General features: G+C 41.3%; 1 protein-coding gene across 1 annotated transcript in view; it reads left to right on the top strand.

The window, feature by feature from the left end:
- The window catches only part of LOC128057753 (cilium assembly protein DZIP1-like), a 46,200-nt gene extending 26,229 nt beyond the window's left edge, over nucleotides 1-19,971 (top strand). Inside the window, exons 12-20 of the mRNA XM_052650249.1 lie at nucleotides 3,664-3,723; nucleotides 8,217-8,359; nucleotides 11,267-11,429; nucleotides 11,720-11,849; nucleotides 12,440-12,493; nucleotides 14,785-14,981; nucleotides 16,520-16,650; nucleotides 17,728-17,905; nucleotides 19,887-19,971. Of these exons, the coding sequence (XP_052506209.1) occupies nucleotides 3,664-3,723; nucleotides 8,217-8,359; nucleotides 11,267-11,429; nucleotides 11,720-11,849; nucleotides 12,440-12,493; nucleotides 14,785-14,981; nucleotides 16,520-16,650; nucleotides 17,728-17,905; nucleotides 19,887-19,963 (1,133 nt within the window). The 3' untranslated portion in view covers nucleotides 19,964-19,971. The remainder of the gene's footprint in view (nucleotides 1-3,663; nucleotides 3,724-8,216; nucleotides 8,360-11,266; nucleotides 11,430-11,719; nucleotides 11,850-12,439; nucleotides 12,494-14,784; nucleotides 14,982-16,519; nucleotides 16,651-17,727; nucleotides 17,906-19,886) is intronic.
- The last annotated feature ends 3,235 nt before the right edge of the window (nucleotides 19,972-23,206 follow it).

Genomic DNA, 23,206 nt, shown 5'->3' with positions numbered 1-23,206 from the left:
GCTTCCCCAGGTGCTGGGGGTGGGGCAGAGGGTTGGAGGGGACAGGGAGGGTTGGTCACGGATTGCACAACATTAATTAGTCCAGCTTCCTCTCTGTCTTTCCTTTTGTTCCATCATAAACCTTGATGAGGTCCTTTACCATGAAAAATCTCATGATTACTCACCACCTGAGGTTGGGTTCCCCGAGACACAGGCTTCAGGGTGGAGGTTTGCAGGTGAGATTTGGGCACTGCTCTCAGATGACACCCGTGAGAGAAGCAGGGTTGGGTGTTAAAGGGACGTTGATCCCAGAGGCAGCTGCAGTAGAGGTCTCAGCAGGGCTGACTGGGAGTTTTAGAGGTGGGAGGGGCATTGTGGAGTTGTCCAGAGTCGAGGTGAACAGTTATAAGATATGCATTGCCCTAGGGAGAGGGGTACTGGCTGCTCCTTTCCCCTGAGACAGGCAAAAATTAGCAGCAAAAGGTGGCAGGAGAGCACTGGATGTGAATTATTGGTGCCGATGAACTCGTTGACAGAGTGGGGAATGTGCAGAAGAAATTGGAGGGATGCTGGTTGAGGTTGCTTATGGCAACCACTGAGTGATGTGGTTTGGGTCGTTCTTGCGGCATTTCATAGCTGCTGAATGTTCAGAGACTGAGCATGGCAGGATTGGAGAGCTGAGCTGCACGAAGAATTCAAAGAATCTGAGCTGGGAGATCAGTTGGTGATGTTAGACATAGTCTGAGAGATTCCTAGTCTGTCCTTGAATGGTCTCCTCTCCTTTGTGACAGGCTTCCCAGGTGCCTCAGTGGTAGAGAATCTGCCTGCCAAGCTGGAGATGTGGGTTCAGTCCCTGGGTCAGGAAGATCCCCTGGAGAAGGAAATGGCAACCCACTCCAGTATTCTTCCCTGGAGAATCCCATGGACAGAGGAGCTTGGCGGGCTACTGTCCGTGGGGTTGCGAAGAGTCAGACATGACTGAGCAACTAAGCAACAAGAGATTCCTTACCTAGGGATTGGGGTTATGGTGATGAAATGGGAGGGAGTGAACACAACAGCTGTTCTATGGGATTGGTGAAAAGGCTGTGTGAGTGATTGGGGAGCAAAGGAGAGAGAAAGGCCAGAACATGATGAGCTCAGGTACTGGCTGGGCGATGTCTGGAAAACAAACCAAATGGCATCGGTGGAAAGGCATTGGAGCTTCATGGCCAAGAGCCTGGAGTTTGGAAGCAGCCTGGATTCATGATTGAGTCATGAGACTGTAGACTTGGGTTTCCTTGTTTGCCAGATGGGGAGAAGAGTCTTGGCTACTCCACTGGGCTGTGGTCAGGGTGGATGAGCCAAGGCCTTTGGAGCAGAAGTCGCTGAGCATGCACAGGCTAAACAGTAGCTTCTAGGGTGGGGCGATCAAGTCCAACAAAGTCAGCCAGTGGAGAAAGGGCTGGGTGAAGAACTGGGGGTTTTTCTTCTGGAGGTAATGGTGGGAGACTGACATAAAGATTTTTCTGGAAGCCTCTGAGCATTTCAACTCTTACCCTGGAGGTCTCAGCTTATAAAGCATGAGGATGGCAGGCCTCCCGTCCCAAATTTGGGATATCAGCCTGCTTTCGGTGCTCTGGGGTCTGGTCAACCTCACTTCCTCAGCCTTTATTATTGTAGGAGCCCAGATTCAGGAATCTGTCCTTCCCCTGCCTTCTGCATCACTGTAGGAAATGTCAGATTTTGGCATTAATCCTGACTCAAGAAAGATAAACCATAGGATTATCCCTATAAGTATGTATATTATGATATTGTAAGATTTTATAAACATTTTCCTCATAACTTTTATTTTTGTCTTTTTCAGAAATTACAATAAAATATAAACTATGTGACTTAAAAAATGAAATTAGCTATCCTTTTAAATCTCTGTTTTCAGCAGTTCAAATTAGGAAAATACTTGTGTAACCTTACTTTTTTAATTTTTAAACTTCTTATTGAAGTATCGTTAACATATAACATTATATTATTTGCAGGTATACAATATAATGATTTGATATTTGTATATGTTGCAAAATAATCACCACGTCTAGTTAACGTCCACCACCACCCATAGTTACACATGTATAACTTTAAAATCTTGATGCTGAATAATAAATTCAAAAGCACATTTGTGGTGTTCACCACTTGTGTTACAGGGTTCAAATCACATGCTCCTTTGTGGTGGGGCCGTGTTTATGTTTCAGAATTAAAGTGGAATCCTATTTACTGATACACTGTGTGCTGACAGTTCATTTGAAAGTAGTTTAAAATGCATTTCTCCCATATAGTCAGTGTTAGAAATGTTGAGTATATTGCTGAACTAGCTGTAAGAGCCTAGTTATAAACACTTAAACATAGCTATTATATATATGTGTGTGTTTATATATATATTTTTATATGCTTAAAATAGAGTACCATAAATACCCTTTAATAAATTAGAAGACCTTCAGAGTAGGAGGTAGTAAATCTGAGATAATACATGCAAAGCACTTAGGTCTGTGCCTGGAAGCCCAGGGAGTAATTGTTGGCCACTATTACCCTCCCCAGTCACCCACCCTGGGGTCTGGTGGTGGAATGAAATGGCTTCCGTTTGTGGGGGCAGGTGGACAGCTCTCTGTTCAGGAAACCTGTGTCAGCCTCCAGGCTGAAAATGAGTGAACCAGGCACCTCCTAAGCCAGACTTTTGGTTGCATTTCCCTCTGTGCCTAATGCCTGACTGCTGTGGTTAGTTAGACCGTCAGCCAAATCCTGCCCTCCTCTTCCCTCTGCTGATGATGGGGTTTGCTTTATCCATGCTGCCCCAGGTCTTCTTGTGTGTGCACGGTGACATTTCCCCAGGAAGTCACCCAGAGACTTCATCTCCCCTGTTCACTCTTCTGGGGTGGGATTGGGAAGAGCCCACCTTCATCTGTCATCTGTTGATGACAGCTTTACCCCGTTGATTCTCTGGGAGCGCATGAAACGTTGTTTAGGGACACAGAGGTGTATGATGAGAGTGGGTCTAAGTCTTCCTGCTGATCCCAAGAGACCTCTCCTTGCCCTTCTACTATTCTGGTCCTTCTACTCGAAGGCCCTAGGGCTAACAAGAAGTGGGAACCCCAGGGCCCTGGGAATTTTTTATGTTTTTATGTTTGGAAATTGAAATTGTTTCGATAATTTTCTATTTAGCTACCTGATTAAGATATAAGGAAAAAAAATATTTTTTTATATAAGGAAAAATATAGATACAAAATATAAGGATATAAGATATAAGAAAATGTATATAAGATATAGGGAAATATATATATATTATATAAGGGAAATATATATGTGTCAAAAATATTTTTAGGGATAAGTGAAGAAGAATTTTTGCAGTTGTGTCCTTGTGCCTTAAAGAAATCATGTCTGGCACTAAGGTGATGAGCAAGAAATTTTAACCTAATTATTTAAAAATATAATTTCCTGAGAGTGAAGTTAACAGAAAATATATAGAAAGGGCAGATACTGTGGAAAAGTAACCAACTTTAACTGACTGCCTTGCCTTAACCTTTTTTTCCCATTTCAGGCCTGCTATTTCAGGCCTGGTTAAAGTACAGTGGAACAATGTCTTTCAAAATTGTTTGAAAGGAACTGACTTTACTTTGCTGTTGTCCTGTCTGTGCTATTCTTATTTTTCCTCATTAATAGAACAGGCATTCTCATCGCACATACTGGAACCAATAGAAGAACTTTCAGAGGAAGAAAAAGGTAACAATGAGCTTGATCAGGGTTTATACCTGCATCAATCACATTTAGATGCTAAAACCCAAGCTTTGGAAGTACTTGAGTTTTATTGTAGGGTATCAAAATTAGGAAGGCATTTATGTTTGGATTATATTTCCAATCTGTCTGTAGTATTCTGGCATCCTGTTCCCATAATGTGCTGTTATAGTTCCGCCCTGCCTTACTGTTTTTTTAGCATATGAGTAAGAAATTTTCTATGTCAGGGAACTTGAAAAAAAAATTTAAGCCACATGTCAGTGCCAAGATTTTCTGATCAGGTGAAAAATTGACACAGTTGTGTGCCAGATTATATAAAAATATTAATACCACAATAGGCATTTCTCATACCCCGAATCTACCAAATGAATAAGTAAAGTGCCCATTTCAAAAATTGTTTTTAATAGCAAGGAAGGCATAATGTCTAAGCTCTGAATGTGGAATATTTACATGCAGAATATCTCAGTGGCAGAATTTGAGAGCTGTTACAGGTTTGGGGAGTTAATTAAAGTTATTACTGCTTCCTCATTTTATTTGGCAGTAATAATAAAAATTATTTCCTATCAACTAATTTTTAAAGTTTGTGAATGTTTATTTACATTATTAATAATATTTTCTAATGACTTAGAGATCCTAAAACAGTTATATTTGGATCAGTTTTTCATAATTTTCTCCTTAGTAATGCTTTACCATATTTTACTTCTTTCAGTTAGTTCAGTTCAGTTCAGTTGCTCAGTCGTGTCTGACTCTTTGCGACCCCATGAATCGCAGCACGCCAGGCCTCCCTGTCCATCACCAACTCCCGGAGTTCGCTCAAACTCACATCCATCGAGTCAGTGATGCCATCTAGCCATCTCATCCTCGGTCGTCCCCTTCTCCTCCTGCCCCCAATCCCTCCCAGCATCAGAGTCTTCTCCAATGAGTCAACTCTTCGCATGAGGTGGCCAAAGTACTGGACTTTCAGCTCTAGCATCATTCCTTCCAAAGAAATCCCAGGGCTGATCTCCTTCAGAATGGACTGGTTGGATCTCCTTGCAGTCCAAGGGACTCTCAAGAGTCTTCTCCAACACCACAGTTCAAAAGCATCAATTCTTAAATTGTTAATATTTATATGGGCTGTGGTTGTATCATTTTTGTTAGGAAGAAAAGTAAAATTATACATTGTAACATGTAAATTCTTAATGTTATAACTTGTGTGTTCTCTAGACTTGTCCCAATTTTTTTTTTTTGTATAAGGATACAGATTGAGAAGGGACTAAATCAAGCATATCTGTAACATCTGCATGATATTTTTTCTCATTTTACTTGCATGTAACATGCTTGCTTTTTCATAAGTATCATTTAATGATGTCCGGAACACAAGATCCCTCATTCTTGGAAGAATCCCAATGAAAATGTCAGGAGGTTCATAGATAGGGTCCAAAATTTTGAAACTAGTGTCTCCAATTACATAGTTCATACTGTTTAAAATGAGTCAGCTAGGTTCTAAGAGGACTCCTGGTTTGTCCATCATCACCATTTCAGTTCTAGGTTTCACCCACTGCACATTCTGCCTGGGCTTCTTTTAGCTTTCTTCTACTTCAGACAATGTAAGGTTTGCGTTGCTGATGGCAAACACCATCATTGGCTGTTGCCACATTTAGGGAGCAGAGTTGGGAAACTCATCTTTGCCACCCACCATGTGTTCAGACACAGCTCTGGTGGAGATGGGTGAGTGCTGAGGACCACTGGGATGAACTGAGTCCCAGCGCACTATTACAGAAACCAGTGACTACATCTTTCTAGTGCCTCCGTGGAGCCAGCTGGCTAGCAGCAGGCTAATTGCCATCAATAAATTCCTCTGCTTGTACTAACATTTGCAGACAAATGCCTGTGCAGCTGAATTTTGGCAGTGATTTGCAAAAACACTACAGCTTTTTACCAAGAATTAACTCATCCTTTGAGGCAGACTTGATCTCACTTCCGTTGGATGGTAGAATGTGAGGGCCAGGAGGGATCTCAGGGGTTATTTTATTTTTCAGAAACCTGGAACACAAGGGGATTAGGAGCTTGCTCCAGGTCATTGAGTTTAATTAGTGACAGTGGCTGGGACTAACGTCCAGGTTTTCTGTTTTCCATGGTTTAATGCAAAGGACAAAGTGATGGAAGAAGGCAAACAGGTCCAGCCTTTGCAGGACTGGCTGGGTGGCCTTTGGGGAATTCTCTACCTCTCTGGTTTTAGAGTCCTGTGAATAATGAGGAAATTGAGTACTAGACGATCAAGTCGGTTCCAACTCAGAAATTCTGTTGTGTGTTGCTTTTTGTTTTGTTTAACTGCTTGCTTTGCACTACAATTATTTGCTTACCATGAATGGTATGGTGCGTTAATGAGTCTGATATAACTGATTACATGTATGGGCTATTATGCGTTAGCCTGGCCATCTGCTTGGGCATGCTTTATGTTTTTTAATTAGAGGAAATGCAGATTTCTAGAATAGTTTGTCTTGATCTTGGTGAAACAATATGTGCTTTACCTAAAAATCTTCAGTTCTGATCGTCTTTCAAGTTATTCATTTCACCTTTACAGAAAAGGTTTATCTTTATTATCTTTTCCTATCTATTCTACCTTCTTTCTCTCGCTTTTGTCTTGCCAGCCCCAGGCTCATAAGACTTCATCGTATAAAAGTTTTTCTAATTATTCACAAATGACTTTCCAAAGTGAGCACCCACTTACGAAGGAATTTAAGGACAGAGGGAAATCTTCCATCATTTGGGGGAACTTAGGCATCAAAATGAACTTGTCATCAGGGCTGAAGGTGAACTTGGACCAGCCAGCAAATGAATTCAGTTACCTCTGTCAACGGCCTTGCAACTCTTCTAGACTGTGGCCAGTCCGTTCCGGGTGTTGCTTGACCCCTGCTTGTGGCCGCATGTCCCGGAGCCTCTCTTCAGACTGTGTTTCTGTGTTGTTTTTTTTTTTGTATCTGAGATGCTGGCCAAAGAATTATCTCTGCCCTACTGAGACAGGAGGTGCATCTATTTCAATAGTAGCTCTATGACTTCCAGGCTCTCTCTTGGTACTTCTTTTTGCTTTCAGCCCTGGACAGTTGCAGACTTGATGGCCAACCAGCAGCCAAAGTCAGCGGCAGCCCTGTCTGCAGTTAAGCCCTCTAGGTTTTGATGGACTCAGTTCCTAGGGCAGAAGTTCTTTTTTTTTTTTTTTTGTAGTTTCAGAATATTGGGAAAACAGCAGCATAAATGCTGAGAATATAAAATTTAAGATTACATCTGACTTTTATCCATATCGACCCATATAAAATTTCATAATTTTGATTTAGTGAGCCATGGTAGCAAAGTGTAGAAAAGCATCATCATGCAGGCTTTTCCCTCCTACTTAATGGACCAATAATAATGTGGCTAATTTTGCCTGAAATTTGTTAACAATGGAGAGAAATATTCTTTACTGTTGGAATTGAACTAGTGTTTAGAAAGCATCTTAACCAAAAGGCATGTTGTTAAGATATTCTGCAAATCCACGTGCCATGGGAACCTAGAAATCCCATCTGCTGAGGCCGGTGAGACCTTGAAAGAGCGGAGTCTCTGTGGGGACCTGCAGCCCCAGACCTGGACAGTGGAATTTGGTGCCACTTTCTTTGGGTGAAATGCTTTTGTTAGGAGAACAGGCTTCAAAGTGACAATAGTACCATCATCACCTTCTCCAGATCTGCCTATGGTGTTCACTAAGGGTCTGAACTGCCCAGCACTGAGGCTGTCTCCTAAGCCTTCATTTTCCTTTGACACAAGCACTCGGTTGTTCAAGGTCATACAGTCCTGCCCCTTTCTCCAAACCTTCTTAAACTAGACATTTTTTTCTAGAAGGAAATAAAAGGAATAAGGAAGGACACATTGAGAGACTCTCTCCTGTTATTTTTTGTTTCAAACTTTAGGTTGTTTTAGACAAAATATACTTTTCCTAAGACTTTTGTTAATTTCTTTTACATTTTAGTAAGTATTTTGAGAGAGATCATAATCTTCACATTTTGAAATTTTATGTGAACTTAATATCCACTAAATTTATTACATAAAACTTAATTATTTAAAAGAAATAAGGCTTTTTCTTCACTAGATGAAACCTAAATTCTAACTGGATTTAGGAGAGATGATTTCTTTAGAAAGTAGTAAAAATAATTTTAGGATAAAATGTTAAACTTTTAAATATCTCTAGAGACTTATTTCTCACATTACTTATCTGGCTATAATTTGGTTGAGTAATCAAGAAAAAGTCTTTGAAGATCCTGAAGTTTTGAAGCAGGCTTAAGATAATTTTAAAAGCTATAATACTTAAGGATTATATATAATGCTGAATGACTAAAATATTCAAAGACTTGAAAACATTATAAATGCTTGCTTGCTGTTTAGAAGTTGTGTTTTGCCATTTTCTGCTTAGAGGTTTGATACATTTGTTTAATTCCTTTTTACACATTATAAAAACCTTATTTTAGGAAGAGAAAATGAACAGAAATTAAATGACAACAAGATACATATAAGGAAAACTTTGAAGAATAACCCTTCCCTCACTAAGGAAATAAGAACCGTCTTGGAGCAGAGTTTGGTGGAGAAACTGGAAACCTTGGGAATTAATGCAGTAAGTTCACTCACTTTGGGAATATTTACTGGTTTAGTTTTATTTTGTTTTCTAAATAATAAATGATCAGAGAAGAGGAGGTGGCATGCCAGTTCTGTTACATTTGGAGACCAGAGCCTAATGCAACATGATTCATTAAACATTTTGCTGGCATTCACCATGTGCCTGACACATTTCAGAGAGCTTTCCCAGTGTTAACTTATTTAAACGTAGAGATTGATCTCTGAGGTAAGTCAGTTCATCTGCATTTTGCAGAGGTGAAGTCACTGATGCAGGTCACACGTTAGTGATGAAGGAGCCAGGATTTGCCTCTAGGCAGTTGCAGAGCTGCTTACATTCTGATGTTAGCTCTAAACTATGTCTATTACAAAATCAGCAGCACTTATTAAATGAATGGGTGAATGAATTATATTTCATGGTGTTGCCAGATTGAATGGTTGCATACATAAAATACAAAACCTGAATTGAACAACTTGAATTTATATATTCCTGTTTCTGCGTACGAGTATACATATTACATGTGCGTGTGTGAATGTGTAATGCAAAATTATGCGTACCTGTGTGCGTGGCTTGTACAGTTGTGTGCACATGGACATGTGTTCATTGTGTACATGCATGCATGTGTGTTTATGTGTGCAGATGCACGTGCTGTTTGTATATGTTGATCTGTGTGTATATATTGTGTATTCATGTGTGCATAGGTGCATGAATCTATATGCATACATGTGTATATGTGTATCTACACATGTGCATACATTTGTATGTATCTGAATGTAGGTGTGTATACAAAGATGTGTATTTACAGATTTGTATGTATGTGGGGTGTGTGTGCATGATCTGTAACTACCATCCAGGTCAAGAAATCCATCATTTCCAATATCCTAGCAGACTCTGTTTGGCTTTTCTAAGTCGATATTGCTCCGTACTCCCCAACCAGAGGCAGTGGCTATTCAGATTTAGTTTCGTTTGTTCTTAAACCTCATATGAGTGGAATCCTACACCGTGTAGTATTTGTGTCCTTTGTTTTGGTTATGATTTTTTCTTTAAGATTCATTCATATTATTTCATTTCACAGTAGTTTGTACTGTAACATTGTGTTGTATAAATACACTACATTATATCTGTTCTCCTGTTGAGAGCCATTTGGATTTCCAGTTTGGGGCTTTTTGGCTTTACATTCTTGTACTGTCTTTTGGTGGACATGGACATTCCTTTCTCTTGGATGTATATCTAGAATTGAAATTTCTAAGACTATACATGTTTAGTTTTAGTAGGTGTAGCCAAATAACTTTCCAAAGTATAAACATTGACAATATCCCTATGAGTGTGTGAGAGCTCCTGTTGCAGCTGCATATGGTTCTGGGGTTATATGTTTCATTTGGGACATTTACTTTTATCCTATGAGTATAAAAACACCCTTTTTAAAAATAGAATGTATAGGTTTTTGTTTACTTTTTTGTCTATCTGGGCTTTAGCAATTAAGTTTGGAAACACTGAGTTGGAGATCTAAACTTATTTCCAGTTGGACCAGTTGTTTCAATATCTTTTGTTGAATAACCCACCCTTTCTTTGTTTGAAAAAGCAGTTTTATCATAAAGGACATCTTTACATACATTTGGATTTATTTTTGGACGTTCAATAATTTTATCCTTTCAATTTTTTGGCATTTGTTTGCTAACACCATACTGGTTTAATTTTAGTAACTTTGTCCTGTATTTTAGTATCTGTTACAGGCCATGCCTTTTTATTAGTCTTATTTCAAAAATTTCTTGGCAGTTCTTTCGTATTTTGTTTTCCAGTGAACTTTAGAAACAGCTGCTGCAGTTCCAAAATAATCCCTGCTGGGATTCTGATTGGAATTGCTTTAAATGTTGTGTATTATTTAGGAAGAACTGACATTTGTACAGAATTGTGTCTTTGCATCCAGCATCAGGGTATAGGAAGACAGGCGCTGAACACCTGCTCACACAAACAGGTGGTAGATCCATAATGATTATAGGATGTGAAATGAAGGAAAAGTAGAAGGGATTGAATAATTGAGGTCAGAGAAACTGCTTGGAGGTGGCAGTCGATCTGATGATGGAGATTTCTGCCCTGGGCAGCTGGATGGGTGGTGGGGCCACTTCCTGGAATGAGGAAGACTGAGGGAAAGGTGAGGGAGGAGATGGGAGTGTGTGTGTGTGACACTGATATCGAATACATGAATAAATCACTCTTTAACTGGTTTTCTTAGAACCTTTCAAATCCTGAAGAATTTTCTAAAATCACCTCTTAAATTATGGCATTTTCATAATTGAAAGCCTGATGCTTTTCTTCTTACCTGTGGTGTAACTAGCCTTGAAGTTTTTCACTGTGGCATCAGTCTCCTTTTCTGCTCTCCTCACCTGTTCCTCTGCAGCATTAACCCCTGGACGCCTTGACTGTTACTGCCTCATCGCCTGCCTTCCCCACAAGGTGCCCCCATCTGATCCCACCCTTCTTTTTACTTGTTTCATCTACCCATCCTTCAGGGCACAGCCCAGCCTCCGCCTTAAGCCTTCTTGGGCCACTGAGGCCTCTGATGGCCTGAATCTCTGAATTCCTCCAACCCTTGTGGATTCATTTAGTGTTTATCACACATCTTGCATTGTTGGTTAATCAGTCATAATCAGTCACTCACATGCCTTCCATGCATTCAGTCCTGATCCCAAATGCACAGTATTCCTAACCAGCCATGTATAATCTTACATACTTCTTATGTGTCCCGTTGCACCTTGAGCTCCTTTTGGGGCTGGGACCATGTATTATATATCCCCATCTTACATATAGCAGTAAGGACGAAAGATTGGCACGGTTAATGCAGACAAACATCCATGAAATGAAAAACATCAAAGGATAATTGATTAACTTAATGTTTTGTTCCTTCAGGATATACGTGGTATTCCAAGCGATCACTTGAATAGAGTGCTAAGAACTGTAGAATCAACAAGACATGAGCGAGAAAGACAAATACCTAACATTCAGCAAATTCGAGAATTCCTTGAACATCAGGTCAGCTGTAAAATTGAAGAGAGAACACTGCTGTCCACAGGTAAGACTGTCACCCACTGCCATTTCATGTCTGCGGAAATATTGATAGAGCAACCATTTCATGATTTTATATGGTTCACAAACCTTGGCACTTAATCGGCAACTCTGTTACTGTTTGAACCATTAAATGTTGCATTTTAGATTGTGTTTTTACAGTTAAAAACCTCCTGTAGTATGGACTCTAGACCCTTGAGATGGGCTTGTTTGTTTCAGTGCCAATGTAGACAGTATTATAGCATTTTCTTCTGCTTTTCATGCAGTGGAGACTCACAAATGACACTACTATTCCAGACAGGTATGGTGCTTCTCAAATGGACACCCTTTCAACTGGAGAACTACCCAAAGCAATACACCTTCCTCCCAAAAGCAGACAGCTGATTAGACAAAGACCTGTTTTTTCTGATAGAACATCTGTTCCAAAGTGAGTATTTTCAACTCTAATTTTTTTTTTAATATTTGTCTCAGCTTGGGATGCTATAACAGAATACCATTGACTGGGTGGCTTAAACAACAGAAATATATTTTCTAACACTTCTGGAGGGTGGAAGTCTGAGATCAGGGTGCCAGACAACATAGTCAGGTTCTGGGAGGCTTCTCTCCCAGGACTCACAGATGGCCAGCTTCTTACTGTGTCCTCATATGCCAAGGAGAACAAGAGAGCCGGAGAACAAGAGAGCCTTGGTCTCTCTTCCTTTACTTACGGGGGCACTAATTCCTTTCAGCGTGGGCCCCATCCTCATGACCTCATCTAAACCAAATCACCCCATCTCCAGATACCATCACACTGAGGGCTAGGGCTTCAATGCAGGAATATTAGGGGGCCACAGGCATTGAGCCCACAGCAGTGTGTGACCCAACAGAGAATCATACTTGGAATGCCTACCCTTCTCTCAGTTCAGGAAGATTCATAAGTGCTCACCCTCTAATAAAGTAAAAATCACCAATTCCATAGAACGCTATTTTAAATTACATGATTTGCTCATGCTGGAAATATTTTTCTCTTGCTTTTAGAGTTAAGAAAAATGCCACAGAAGATCATTTTCCCAGGAGGTCTTCCACTATTGTGTGAGTACTGAGGGAGCAGGGAAAGGTGGTTTTTAAAAGTTCTTTTCACTGAACATTCCTTTTACTGTAAATTAGTATGTTCATTGTGGTTCACTAGAACCATAATTATTACATATCATATTTAATCTGTGATTCCTTTGTTACACCTTCATTTCTTTATCCTAAGTCAATATCACTTGTGGCCTCCATTAACAAGTGGGACCACACCTGAGTCATGTTTGTTATTCCCCACCCCCACGCCTTCCTAGTTTAGTAATTTTCAATAAGCATGATGAATGCGTGATGTTGCTTTTTAGTGGCTGGATCCATGATGGTGTATCTGGATAGAATTTTAGTGTTCCAGCTTCCTGCGGAAGTTGTTAACAGCCTTAGACCTTACTCTTTTAGGCTTGTTTAGGATACTGAGAACCCTATCTCAGTCGTTCCTTAACTGTGTGACACTGATTCAGTTGACTACCTGTTTAAAGACTCAGCTTTTCTATCTGTAAGATGGGATGATGCTTCCTCTTTCACAGGATAGTTCTACAAATTAAAATGAGAACATATGAAAAGGACTTGGCCTCAGTGCTTGGCACTTGCGGGTATTCAATAAGTTGTAGGTATATTATTGTTATTAATTATGAGTAAAACTAATTTTATGATAATTGAATTCCATAGTAGAGAGAATAAATATAATAAAGACACTGTAAATGATAACTCGCCCTTCAGAAGCACTTTTCATGTAATAATCTCATGGGAAGAGCTTTATTTCATGGGATGTAGTGTAACTGAACATTGTGTGGAATTTAGGTACTCAGTGAATATTTTTTAAATGAATGGATACTGCTCTGAATTTGTTTCACTTTAAAATGGGGTGATGATTGACATGATATTACAAATGAGTGTGTGTATTCATATAAAAGTACTTGGTTCAGTTCAGTTCAGTTCAGTCGCTCAGTCCTGTCCGACTCTTTGCGACCCCATGAATCGCAGCACGCCAGGCCTCCCTGTCCATCACCATCTCCTAGAGTTCACTCAGACTCATGTCCATCGAGTCCATGATGCCATCCAGCCATCCCATCCTCGGTCGTCCCCTTCTCCTACTGCCCCCAATCCCTCCCAGCATCAGAGTCTTTTCCAATGAGTCCAATGAGTCAACTCTTCGCATGAGGTGGCCAAAGTACTGGAGTTTCAGCTTCAGCATCATTCCCTCCAAAGAAATCCCAGGGTTGATCTCCTTCAGAATGGACTGGTTGGATCTCCTTGCAGTCCAAGGGACTCTCAAGAGTCTTCTCCAACACCACAGTTCAAAAGCATCAATTCTTCGGCGCTCAGCCTTCTTCACAGTCCAACTCTCACATCCATTCATGACCACAGGAAAAACCATAGCCTTGACTAGACTGACCTTAGTTGGCAAAGTAACGTCCCTGCTTTTGAATATGCTATCTAGGTTGGTCATAACTTTTCTTCCAAGGAGTAAGTGTCTTTTAATTTCATGGCTGCAATCACCATCTGCGGTGATTTTGGAGCCCCCCAAAATAAAGTCTGACACTGTTTCCACTGTTTCCCCGTCTGTTTCCCATGAAGTGATGGGACCGGATGCCATGATCTTCGTTAGTAATGCATGCATGCCTGTGTGTGTCCTCAGTCGTGTGGACTCTTTGCAAATGACACTATTTTAAAAGACAGCATAGTTTTATCCCAGAAATACTTTTTTCCACTATAAAATATGTTTCTTAGGTGTGTAAAAACTAATATTAAAAAAATACAAAATTTGAGTTTAGAGGAGTAATGTCCTAACTTCAGTCCACTTTGGTAGCTAGGCCATGTGGCATGTGGTTGGCAGATGTAAATTTGAAATGACCATTCTGCCTTTTGCATAGTAAGGCCTCGGCCTGGCCGCCATCTTGTTCTGTGGCCACGCGGGCATTTGTTAGGCTCTCTTGAGAAAGTTCCACCCTCTTTAAGGGGCATGCTGCTGCTGCTGCTAAGTCACGTTAGTGGTGTCTGACTCTGTGCGACCCCATAGACGGCAGCCCACCAGGCTCCCCCGTCCCTGGGATTCTCCAGGCAAGAACACTGGAGTGGGTTGCCATTTCCTTCTCCAGTGAATGAAAGTGAAAAGTGAAAGTGAAGTTGCTCAGTCGTGTCCGACTCTTCGCGACCCCATGGACTGCAGCCCACCAGGCTCCTCCGTCCATGGGATTTCCCAGGCAAGAGTACTGGAGTGGGGTGCCATTGCCTTCTCCGTATTGTCTGTAAATCCTGAAACACGGAAACAGCGCCCCCTGTTTGGGCTTTGATTTGTTTAGGACTCCTCCCTTCAGTTCCGAGGAGGAGCTGGATGCTGACGACCTCATCCAGGCGTTCACTTCCCCAGATGTACTTCCTGTGCTGTCGTCTAAAAGCAACAAGAGTAATTTTGGAAAGAGCGCTGTCGTCAAAAGCGACACTGACTGGACCGAGGGAAGTGAAATTGAGGACTCTGATATTTCCCCCAAGCCCACAGGTAAGCTTTCCTTTACTGAAAATCCATCTGGAAATTTTGATTTTCGGACAGTGGTTCTCAACCACAGTGCTTCTGTGGACAGTGGTTCTCAGCTCTCCATACGGGGCATCTGAGCTGAGAAAGTTCTCGAGGAAACGATGTGAAAGTAAAATGAAGGTGCTAGTCCCTCAGTCGTGTTTGATTCTTTGTGACCCCGTGGATTGTAGGCTGCCAGGCTCCTCTGTCCTTGAAATTATCCAGGCAAGAATACTGGAGTGAGTAGTCACTGGCTTCTCAAGGGGATCTTCCCAACTCAGGGATCCAACTCGGGTCTCTTGCATTGCAGGCAGATTCTTTACAATCTGAGCCACCAGGAAAGAGAGTATGGGGTTAATCAAAAAGTTGTTGATGCCTGAGGAAAAATGGAAGGGGCTTAGCAAGTAGTTGATGTTCAGGTGGAAGGAGAGGAAGGGGTTGGGGGTGTCTGGATATATTAGTAACAAATACAAGGGCTGCTGTAATGAAGTACACACACTGTGTGGCTTAAACCACAGAATGTCTCATAGGAGCTGGAAGACCACAATCAAGGTGGCAAGGTTGGTTTCTTCTGAGAGCTAGGAGGAGAGGACCTGCCCTGAGTCTCTGTCCTTGGCATGTAGATGGCTGTCTCCTCCCTGTGTCTCGTCACATTGACTTTCTCTGTGGGTGCCTCTGTGTCCAAATTTTCCACTCTTGTCCAGCGACACCAGTTGTGTCAGATTAGGGTCCTCCTTAATGACCTCACCTTAACCTAATTACCTCTTTAAAGGTCCTGTCTCCAAGTAAGGTCACCTTCCGAGGTAATGGGGGTAAGGGTGTCAACATACACATTTGGGACACAATTCAATCCCTAATACTGTGTGTCTTTGAGAATAACTGTTCTAACACACCATGTTGCCTCTTGAAAATGGGGCAATTCTAAAGGAACGTGAGGTCCAAGTTGGTGATTGCTGATAATTTGCCAAGGAGAAGAGGCAAAAGTGTCATTTAAGAAAAAAAAGAAAGAAACTCTGTTTAATGCAACTTAAAAATTGTGTATTCTTAATTGATATGTAAACATATCAGATGTAATTAGTTTATTGTATAGAATTTGTATATACCATGTATTTTTATAATATGTAAAATAAAACTTTTAAAATTGCTTTTGAAAATACCATATGAATATCCATTCACACAGGCTGCCTGACTGAAATTAAAGTTTCTGATCATGAGTCTGAATAACTTCCTTTTTTTGATTTAAAATAAAAATGTTATTCTTCTAGTCTAGAAGATCATGATTTTTTAAAAGGCATTATCTGTGATGCTTGGACTCTCTGTGGAGAAGGAAATGGCAACCCACTTCAGTATTCTTGCCTGGAAAATCCCATGGACGGAGGAGCCTGGCAGGCTACAGTTCATGGGGTTGCACAGAGTCGGACACAACTGAGCGACTGACACACAGTCTCTCTCACATTGTAAGATTATTTTGGAACTGAAGATTTAATTTTTTAAACTTTACCTGTTTTCTATGGGTCCTATAGGAACCTCCATTAAAACATTAACTGGAAAAGTTGAAAAGACGGTTTCAAATCACAGAAATATGAATAAGCCAGTTGGTGGAATTAATGTTGCTGACACATTCATCAAAAAAGAACTAAAAGAAGATCTAAAGGTGAAGTCACTTTTACTTGTTAAACATACACAAATTCATCTTTCAATGAATATATCATAATAATTGTATTTTGTAGTGAAATGTAAAACAAATACAATTATTAGTATAGTAGAGGTTGAGATTTTTAATTTATCTTGTTTTCAGTATTGCATTTCCATAGGGAATCAAAGATACTGAAAGGATAGCTGGTAATAATACATCCTATGCTTATCAGGTTTTACAGGTTTTCAGAATCCCGTCACGTGTATTATTTGACACTGGCAGATATTAGGTAGTTTGTTCACAGAAACTTGTGACTGAACAGAATCTGGACTTTCAGATCTGAGTCCAGGAATCTTTTTGCTACCAAGACATGACCTGGAAGTGAAATAGGGACTTTTCAGAGTTTATCCCCACTTGGCAGCTGGAGTCATAAGACATGCTTTAGAGACTGTGACCCGAGCGGAGGACAAAGCCGAGCTCTCCTCCTTGAGACTTCGGACACACTCCAAGATCTGGCACCAGGCCCCGGAAGTGCTCCTGTGGATGGAGACCTGGGTGGGCTTCTCTTTGTTGACTGGGTCTTCCAGTAGTAGTTGCTGTTTCTTTAATTTTTCGCTTACACTAGATTTAATTCTTCCTCTGCTCATCTGTGGAATCCAGAACATTCTGTCCAACTGCTTTCATAAGTTAGTGCCATTTGTGTTACACAAGCCCCAAATGACAAAAAGTCACATCAGTCAAGAGCCACTGTGTCTTCCTTAGAAAGTGCACTGGAGACACAGTCCTTCCCATGCTCCTTGGGGAGCATCCTGACTTGACTTTACAACATAGTTTCTGGAATTTTCTAAATTCACGATTGCTGCGTAGGAAACATACATTTCCACGGCAACAGACAAAAAGAGGTGGTTCCCTCTGCTTTCGAAGCACAGATTTCCAAACCCATTTCATCGCCCTCGGAGATGACCAGATGAGAGACCCTCTGAGGCTCCCAACTTCTTACCATTTAGCGTCAGTGGCTCAGTCTGTTTGAGGGGCTCTAACACACATGGTTTCTTTAGGGAACATTCATTATTCTCCGCTTTTTTTTTTTTTTAGTGTACAGATGTGGACGATGATGACTGGGACATATCATCCTTAGAGGAAGACAGATCTATAGGGAGAAAAGCTGGGAGAGAACAGAAGGAACCTCCTCCACCTGTGAAGAATGAGTCAAATTCTACTCAAGTGCCAAATGCCTGGGGTGCAGCTAACCCGAAAGGACCAAAGGGAGAAGGTTTGCAGCTTTGGTGTCTACCAGAAGCCTTTATAAATACCAGACTACCCTAATGGGCTTCCCTGGTGGCTCAGCGGAAAAGAATCTGCCTGCCAAGCAGGAGACGTGGGTTTGATCCCTGTGTCAGAAAGATCCCCTGGAGAAGGAAATAGCAACCCACTCCAGTATTTTCGCCTGGGAAATCCCATGGACAGAGGAGCCTGGCAGGCTACAGTCCGTGGGGTCACAAAAACGTTAGACACAACTGAGTGACTTAAAAAACATTATTTTAATAAGGACTGAATGTGAACAACTTACTGATTTAGTATCTATTTACTAATTTTCTAAGTTTTAATTTCAGTGTCTAATCTTTTATCTTTAAAAATTTTAAACATCTATTTTTGAAAGTGCCCCTACAAATACTCTTCATGTAAATGCCTCCTGCTACTGCTGCTGCTGCTAAGTCGCTTCAGTCATGTCTGACTCTGTGCTACCCCATAGACGGCAGCCCATCAGGGTCCCCTGTCCCTGGGATTCTCCAGGCAAGAACACTGGAGGGGGTTGCCATTTCCTTCTCCAATTTATGAAAGTGAAAAGTGAAAGTGAAGTCGCTCAGTTGTGTCCGACTCTTAGCGACCCTATGGACTGCAGCCTACCAGGTTCCTCCATCCATGGGATTTTCCAGGCAAGAATACTGGAGTGGGGTGCCTTTGCCTTCTCCGAAATGCCTCCTAGAAATTTACATTTCTGATACATACCTAAATGAGGCCACTTTTTTCCTGTCTTCCTGTATTCATCTGTCTATGTGTTAAATATTGTTATTTTCTTCCAAGGAAGATTCTTCTTGGAGCATTGTAGCCAGTGGAATGAAGGACCAGGGAAGCTGTTTACTGCCATTGATCCTATCCACCCAGGCTAGAGTCTGAATAATAAGTCCAGTCACTAAACCTCTCAACACATTTAATTTTTAAAATCAGAAACTATTATTTGTATTTTTTTGAATCAGAGAAGTTCTTTTCCACGTGCCCCCTCACCACCCCCCCCACCCCACATACACACAGTGCCTCCTCCTAGCCATCCTATATCCCTGCAAGTAACTGGCTCAGACTTGTTTCTAGACTTAGCAATTTTAGACGTGAACTTTCTAGGTGCTGATATGACAGATGAAGACTTGGCTCCTTCTCCACTGCCTGCACCTCTCATGCCCCCTCTTCAGTACTTTAGTCCCCGCCCCCCCACCATCTATAATTTTAAATGAATACATGCACATCTCTTGGTCTGTTTATAGCAGGATCTTGTACCCCGCACCCTGCATTTCTAAGATGAACCATTGCTGCCTGTGTCTTCACTTGATCTCTTCTCTCCACCAGTGTGTCAGTTGTTAACACTGACCTCTTCTGGCACCGTCATAAGTTTTCTGTGCTATGTCTCAGCATCCATCCTCATCATAAGGACGCATTTACGCTCCAGTGACTATGGAAGGACACGGGACACTCAGGACACTCAGAATGCCCTGAGTACATTTCCTCCTGCCACTGCCATGACCCCACGCCCCTCAAAGAAAACATCCCTAGTCATGCTCAAGTGGAATTCTCTGTGCTGTTTCAGTGGCTCAAGGCACTTTTGATCTAACTTCACCTTTTAGCTCATCTATGCTAGAGAACCTATTTTTAGCATGTAGGCCCTCCCTGGCTTGTTAATTTTATTCTCCTCTCTTAATGGCTGCCTGCCTCCAGGCGCTGTGCTGAATGCCAGGAGGTGGGGACCGGGTGGAAGCTTCGAGGGCCCTGTGAGGCTGACCTAGAGACAGGGCGGTCCTGCGGTGGTGGGATGGTCCTCGGAGTCCTGCTCCAGCCTGTGGGAGCTGGGGGGTGGGGTTGGCAAGCCGACTCAGGCCCGAGTGACGAATTACAGTGTGAAGTTATGGAGCTTTTACTGGCTGGACAATGTGCTCGTTTAATCACTGGGGCCTCCCCTCCCTCCCGCCCTGTCTCCCACACAGGACCTCAGGATGAGTCCAGTACACTGAAAAGCAGCTTAGTAACTGTGACTGAATGGAGCGACTCTTCAGACGTGTAACCGTCACCCTGTGCGTCAGGAGGTCCGTCCAGACTTCAGCAGTATTTGGTATCGTGCTATTTCAGCACTGCCTATGCAACTATGATTGTCCTGCCTGACAGTATCTCCTGCAATAACAAGGAAACCAGCTCTCAGAGAACAAGAGTCTCTTTAATGGCACCTAATACAGTGTTAAAAACACATACACACAAATTGTCAACAGTATTTTGAAGCATATAAAGGTGTTTAAGAATGCTGCTGCTGCTTAAAAATAATGTGTCAACTGAAGTCATAAAAAGTTTTTTCTTCAGAACAGTACTCTAGTGTTTAGGTGTATTTTTTTCAACTAATTTTTAAGTGAATTTTTTTTAACTAATAGCAGGTTTTAGTTTGCATCTGAACTTTAAAAAAAAATCTTTCTTATGTACATTGTCATGTTGGAAGTGTTTCACTATAAAGTTCTGTTAGTATCCTTAAAATGGAATTGGTGGAAATCAGTGAAATTTTAAAGAGTAGACAGCTTATGTTTCATCTAGAAGTAAATTTAGAGTTAATAAGAATATAGTTATGCCCATATTAACTACATTTTCCGGAAGTACTTTTACCATATGCAGCTTTGGGCCACTGTAAGCATGTTTTAGAACTTAAAAATACTATTTCTGCAGCATAACCTTGACCTTGGATATTTTATGAATAAAATGTAGCCATTTTAAATATCAGTTATCAGACTGAATAGAATAGAGTCAGTCCTGAATTCATATGTGTCTGTAGTTTTTTTTTATTTTTAAAATGCCCTTTCTGCATTCGAAAATACCTCAAAACTAATTTAGCTATATTCTTAACAGTGACATTATCAATAGTCAACATGTTCATATAAACTGTTTTTTGCATTTTTTTTTATACTTTGTGATACTATCTCTACTTTTGTTTCCCCCCAAAAAGTAATATTTTAACTAAATGGTCTGTTAGGATTTGGACCTCTCTTTGTTTTGTCAGCCTTTCAAGTAAAACCCTCAGTGACACCCTTGTGACTGTGGCTGAGTTATTAGAACTGATTTCAAGTTAAACTCATCTCATTCAAGGATTTAAGCTTGTCTTGGTAGCCATGCCATGTAACATGCTGATCTAAAAGAGCAATTTTTCCTTTATCTGTTTCTGCCCCACCAGGGTCCTTTTTACTTGTGGGCCACTTACCTTTTTAAAAACTTCCCATAAAGGCCATTTAATGCAAATATACCTGCTTTGAATGTAAGTTTCTAAAAGCTCTAATAAACCCTGCATCAAATCTTCACTGTAGTAAGACACAGGTAAGTAACCTACAACAATGCCTAAGAAGGCACGTGGGCTCCTGTGTTCACTCACTTATCCACTTAGATCCGTTGAACTCCTTGTTCTAATGTATGTTATTAGTTCATTTGATGAGAACAACTTTGAGACATATTATTTTAATCTTCTTCTTAAAGACGTGAGGAACTAAGCTATACAGTAACTTGCCAAAAGCCGTATGACTAGAAAAATGACAAAAGCAGGCTTTAAACCAGGCCTCAGCTCCCAAGTCCTGGGTCTGCCGAGTCTTTATTCCTAAACAGCAAGGATTGGGGAACGATGATGGCCGTCTGCTAAGAAACACAAGTCTTTATGCATCTGTGTTGCAAAAGCTGATGTTCTGTTTAGTCCTGTCATGTTAGGTTGTACTAGAATTGCTCATTTTCCTTTGGACCATCCCCTTATATTTCCTGACACAGACACACGGCTAATGTTTTTGGCTCTGGACAGTTTTTCTGTACTTTGACTCCTTGTCGCCCTAAATTCTTCAGAAGCTGTGAAAATTCAATACAGTCAAAATATTTTCTTCACCAGTACAGCTCTAAAAATTTTAAAATTTGTTTTAAACACACATTCACCAAACCCTGTGCCCACATTGCTTATAGTACCCAGCCTCCCTCAGTGGTTTCCAGTTCATTTGTATCCCCGGAAAAGGTATTTAAGTACTATCATGGTCTGGAAAAAAAAAAAGTTTACTGTATCAGTAATAAACTCGTCCATTTTCTTTTCAGTGAGCACCTCCAAGCAATGTGATTTTTCCTTTTTAAGTCCTTCAGGCTTGAGGAAGATATCACGGTCACCCATGCTGTGACTGGTATTGTTGGGTACCTGAGTCACAGAAGACATGGCTAAGCGATTCATAGCCACAGCCTGAGACTATATACTTCACCCTAGACTGCCTCAGTTCAAAGTCCTTGAGGTCTTGTCGCTTGCTGTGGCAAGTCGCTTCAGCTTCTCTGCTTTCATTTCATCCTCTGTCAGTTCAGGGTCCTACAGTACTTACCTCAGAGGGTGGCTATGAGGCTGCAGTGACTGAGGGCACACAGAGCGTTTAGAGCAGCGACAGGCACACACAGGCTGAGGTAACTATTGCCCTGTGGATATGAGATGAAAGGGCTGGCTTGAGAAATAAAACATTGTCTTTGGTCAGAGATCCCTGGAGGAACTTACATGTCTTGAAAAAAATGCTGTCTCTCCATTGCCAGTTGGTTCCCCACACACAGCCTGAGCGACACAGGTCCTCAGGAACTCGGTCCATTGTTTCTGAGTGAGGCAGGGACCGTGCGGCTCCAGGCCCTCCTCTGTCAGCCTCAGAGTCGGCCATGTCCAGGGTATCCAGATCTGCTCTCTATACCGGAGGAGGAGGTATTTAAGGAGGACCAGCCAGGTAGTGGGCAGTAGCATCTTGGCCCCGTGAGCCCTTCCTGGAGCAGCCGTTGAGAAGCACAGTGGTGACAGATAGGTGTCAGCAGCTAGCAATCGGCTCTGCCCAGCCAGTACATGTCCATTCAACCCAGACATCTGAGGAACAGTCTCAGATCACCCCCATACTGTTTACAAGTCATGACTCCTTAATACACTCTGTTTAATATATGAAGGAACAAACACATAAAAAATGGGGACAAATACTGCAAGGTCTGGGTGATTAAGAAGGCTACATTACGAACACTGCTGGAATCTTTAGTGTTAAACACAGATGTATAAGATATATACAAATCTTGTAAATAGCCTGTTTATTTTTTTTATAGAAAGCCACAACAGAAAGTGATTAGTATGTAACTATAGAAGAACATTTACATCCAAGAATCAACAAATTCTTCAAATTCATATTTTAAAAATAGTTTGAGTGTTAATTATAGGAGGGCCTTGATGGCATCATTTTGTGAACAGTTCATGTTTAGAACAAGCTCAAGACACAGCTTGAAGGCAGCTCTCTTT

This window comes from Budorcas taxicolor, chromosome 12 (assembly GCF_023091745.1).
Source record: "Budorcas taxicolor isolate Tak-1 chromosome 12, Takin1.1, whole genome shotgun sequence".
NCBI classification, from domain to species: domain Eukaryota; kingdom Metazoa; phylum Chordata; class Mammalia; order Artiodactyla; family Bovidae; genus Budorcas; species Budorcas taxicolor.
The sequence above is the reverse complement of the archived record's forward strand: the minus strand, read 5'-3'. Positions and strand labels throughout refer to the sequence as shown.